The 3,002-nt window shown below is 40.6% G+C and overlaps 1 protein-coding gene across 1 annotated transcript in view; it reads left to right on the top strand.

The window, feature by feature from the left end:
• Positions 1-3,002, top strand: part of Rcor1 (REST corepressor 1) — an 85,393-nt gene that overhangs the window by 75,579 nt on the left and 6,812 nt on the right. The window contains exons 9-10 of the mRNA XM_026781278.1: positions 1,976-2,053; positions 2,242-2,299. Of these exons, the coding sequence (XP_026637079.1) occupies positions 1,976-2,053; positions 2,242-2,299 (136 nt within the window). The remainder of the gene's footprint in view (positions 1-1,975; positions 2,054-2,241; positions 2,300-3,002) is intronic.

Genomic DNA, 3,002 nt, shown 5'->3' on the forward strand with positions numbered 1-3,002 from the left:
TCTACATGTTGATATCCAGTTATGCCAGCACCACTTGTTAAATATGCTTTCTTTTTTCCATTTGATATTTTTTGCTTCCTTGTCAAAGATCAGGTTTCGAAGATGTATGGATTGATATCTGGGTCTTCTATTCGGTTCCATTGGTCCTCCTGTCTGTTCTTATGCCAATACAAGGCTGTTTTTAGTACTGTAGCTCTGTAATAGAGTTTGAAGTCAGGGATTGTGATGCTTCCAGAAGTTCTTTTATTGCACAGGATTGTTTTGGCTATCCTGGGTTTTTTGTTTTTCCATATGAAGTTGAGTACCGTTCTTTCGAGATCTTTGAAGAATTTTTCTGGGATTTTGATGGGCATTGCGTTGAACATATTTTGATTCTTAGTTTGGTTTCCTTTCCAGTTGACAAAATGTTGTCAACTAACCTCTTTTATTCTGACTGTAAATTCTAGATTCCACTTTTCCACCCATCTCTGCTGATTTTTCTGGAGACAAGGTTTACTCTCTATCTCAGGCCAGCTTCCAACTCTTATTCCTAGTCCCAAACTTATGAGTGTAAGACATGATTTCCACAAGTGTGGGACCAACCTGGGCTACAGAATAAGACCCTGCCTCTAAAAACAATCTACCCCATAAGCACTTGACAAAAATTAAATTTTAAAAGATTATGTGTCGTGCACACCTTCATTTCCTAGCATTTAGGAGGTGTAGATAGGAGGATCTCTTGAGTTTGAGCCAGTTTTATCTACAGAATGAGTTCCAGGCTTGCCAAGGCTACATAGCAAGACTCTGTCTTGAGAAAATAAGACAAATATACCAAAAAACCAAAAAGGTAGGGGTGTGTGTGTGTGTGTGTGTGTGTGTGTGTGTGTGTGTGTGTGTGTGTGTGTGTGTGTGTGTGTGTGTGTGTGTGTGTGTGTGTTTGTAAAAGGCTGTTTAGCCTGGGTATCTGAGTTCCCCACAGCCTACATGACAGGAGAGAAGCAGCTGGGTAAAGTTGACTTCTGACCTCCACATGTAAGCATGCTCACACACACATAATACTCACATACAGAGTATTTTTGTTTTTTCAAGACAGGGTTTTTCTGTAGCTTTTGTGCCTCCTCCTGGAACTCACTCTGTAGACCAGGCTGGTCTCAAACTCACAGAGATCCATCTGCCTCTGCCTCCTGAGTGCTGGGATTAAAGGCATGCGCCATCACTGCCCACCTAGTAATTTTTGAAAGAAAGAAAAAAATTAACAGGCTAGGAAGCAGAGCCTGATGACATACACAGTCTTGTAATTCCACTATTGCGGAGGCTGAGACATGTTCAAGGCCAGTCTAGAGTACACTGCAAGTTCTAAGTTAGTCTAGGCGATTCAACAAGACTCTTGTCTTACAAGTAAAAAAAGGGCTGCATGCACATGAATGTTGCTATGTATTAGTGGTAGAGTAAGGTCTTTGGCTGGTCTCCAAGGGTAGGGTATGCCTTGCTTTTCCTACTCTAAAGTCTCTCTGAGTTTGAGTGTTCCTTTGCTGGTAAGGTTTCTTTTTTAGTGAAAAAAGAAATTATCTGCTGCTACTGAGTATCTTTGTTTTATTTATCAAAATCAACCTGTTCTTTCCTTGGCTTTCTTACTGCTTCTATGGTTTTTTACAAATGAAAGCTGTTAAAGTTCAGAGTTCCCTCACACAATGTGGAAATGCCCCATTCTTGAAGCTCCAGGGCAGGGGCATGCCCGTTGTCTGTCCTGCTGTCTGTGGGACAGTTAGAGTAACATGGCTCGGTTCCTGTCCTTGTCTTCCTCTCCTTTCTCATGATTGGGCAGAAATATAAAAACTGGGTATGCTGAGTAAGTAAAAATATAGGAAAAAGATAATTTACGAGAAGATAAAGATGGTATACTTGGTCAGTTAGGTTTGTGGGAATTTTGCCATTTTCCTCATCAAAGATGTCTTTTCTAGTATTTTTTTTTAATGAAACTCTTTTTCTCTCTTAGATTCAGAACATCAAGCAGACGAATAGTGCTCTTAAAGAAAAGCTTGATGGTGGAATAGAGCCGTACCGACTTCCAGAGGTAGGATTGTTTATCTCAGAATCAGGGCTGAGTTTTTGTGCTTGAAATTCTGAGTTTACATGTCTGTTTTGGAAAGATAGAGACAATTTTAGGAACCTAGTTTATATCAAAATCCAGGCACAAAAATATGTTGATTAAGCTACCATAAAGATGCGTGTAAGAAGTTGACAATCCATTTGGATATCTAGGTCGTTCAGAAATGCAACGCGCGATGGACTACAGAGGAGCAGCTTCTCGCTGTTCAAGGTATGTGGGCTCTGCTACGCACATGGGAACTGTGGTCAATGTAAGGGGAGTATTAATTCTGTTCTTCTCTCCCTTTACTCATGTGGAAGATTACAGTATCATAGCTGTATCTGTCTCCTTGATGTGTGACTTGCATGCATGTGTTATTGAGGATTGAGCCTAAGACTATGCTAGGCAGATGCTGTACCACTGTGAAACATCCTCATTCCGTGTTTTTAATTTTTGAGACAAAGTTTCACCTTTTGCTCAAGCTGGCCTTGAACTCTAAATCCTCCAGCCTCAAACCCTCAAGTTTCAGGCCTGTGTAACCCTTTCCCATTTTTAAAAATTAACCTGAAAGCCACAGTTGTCTAGGAGTATGAGTGTGTTATATTTTAGAATTGCTCATTGCAGTCTGAGTGGGTGAGTGCACATCTCAGATGACAATGAGTTTTCGCTTTGTTTATTCGTTTATTCATTTGTTATTTTTGATTTTTCAAGATAGGGTTTCTCTGTGTAGCCTTAACTGTCCTGGAATTTGTAGTCTAGGCTGTCCTCCCACTCACAGAGATCTGTCTCCTTCTGCCTCCTAAATTCTGTGATTAAAGGTGTGTGCCACCACCACTGAGTATTACTTTTTTTTTTTTTCCCGAGACAGGGTTTCTCTGTAGCTTTTGGTTCCTGTCCTGGAACTAGCTCTTGTAGACCAGGTTGGCCTCGAACT

The sequence above is a fragment of the Microtus ochrogaster genome, chromosome 1 (assembly GCF_000317375.1).
Source record: "Microtus ochrogaster isolate Prairie Vole_2 chromosome 1, MicOch1.0, whole genome shotgun sequence".
In the NCBI taxonomy this organism is placed as follows: Eukaryota; Metazoa; Chordata; class Mammalia; order Rodentia; family Cricetidae; genus Microtus; species Microtus ochrogaster.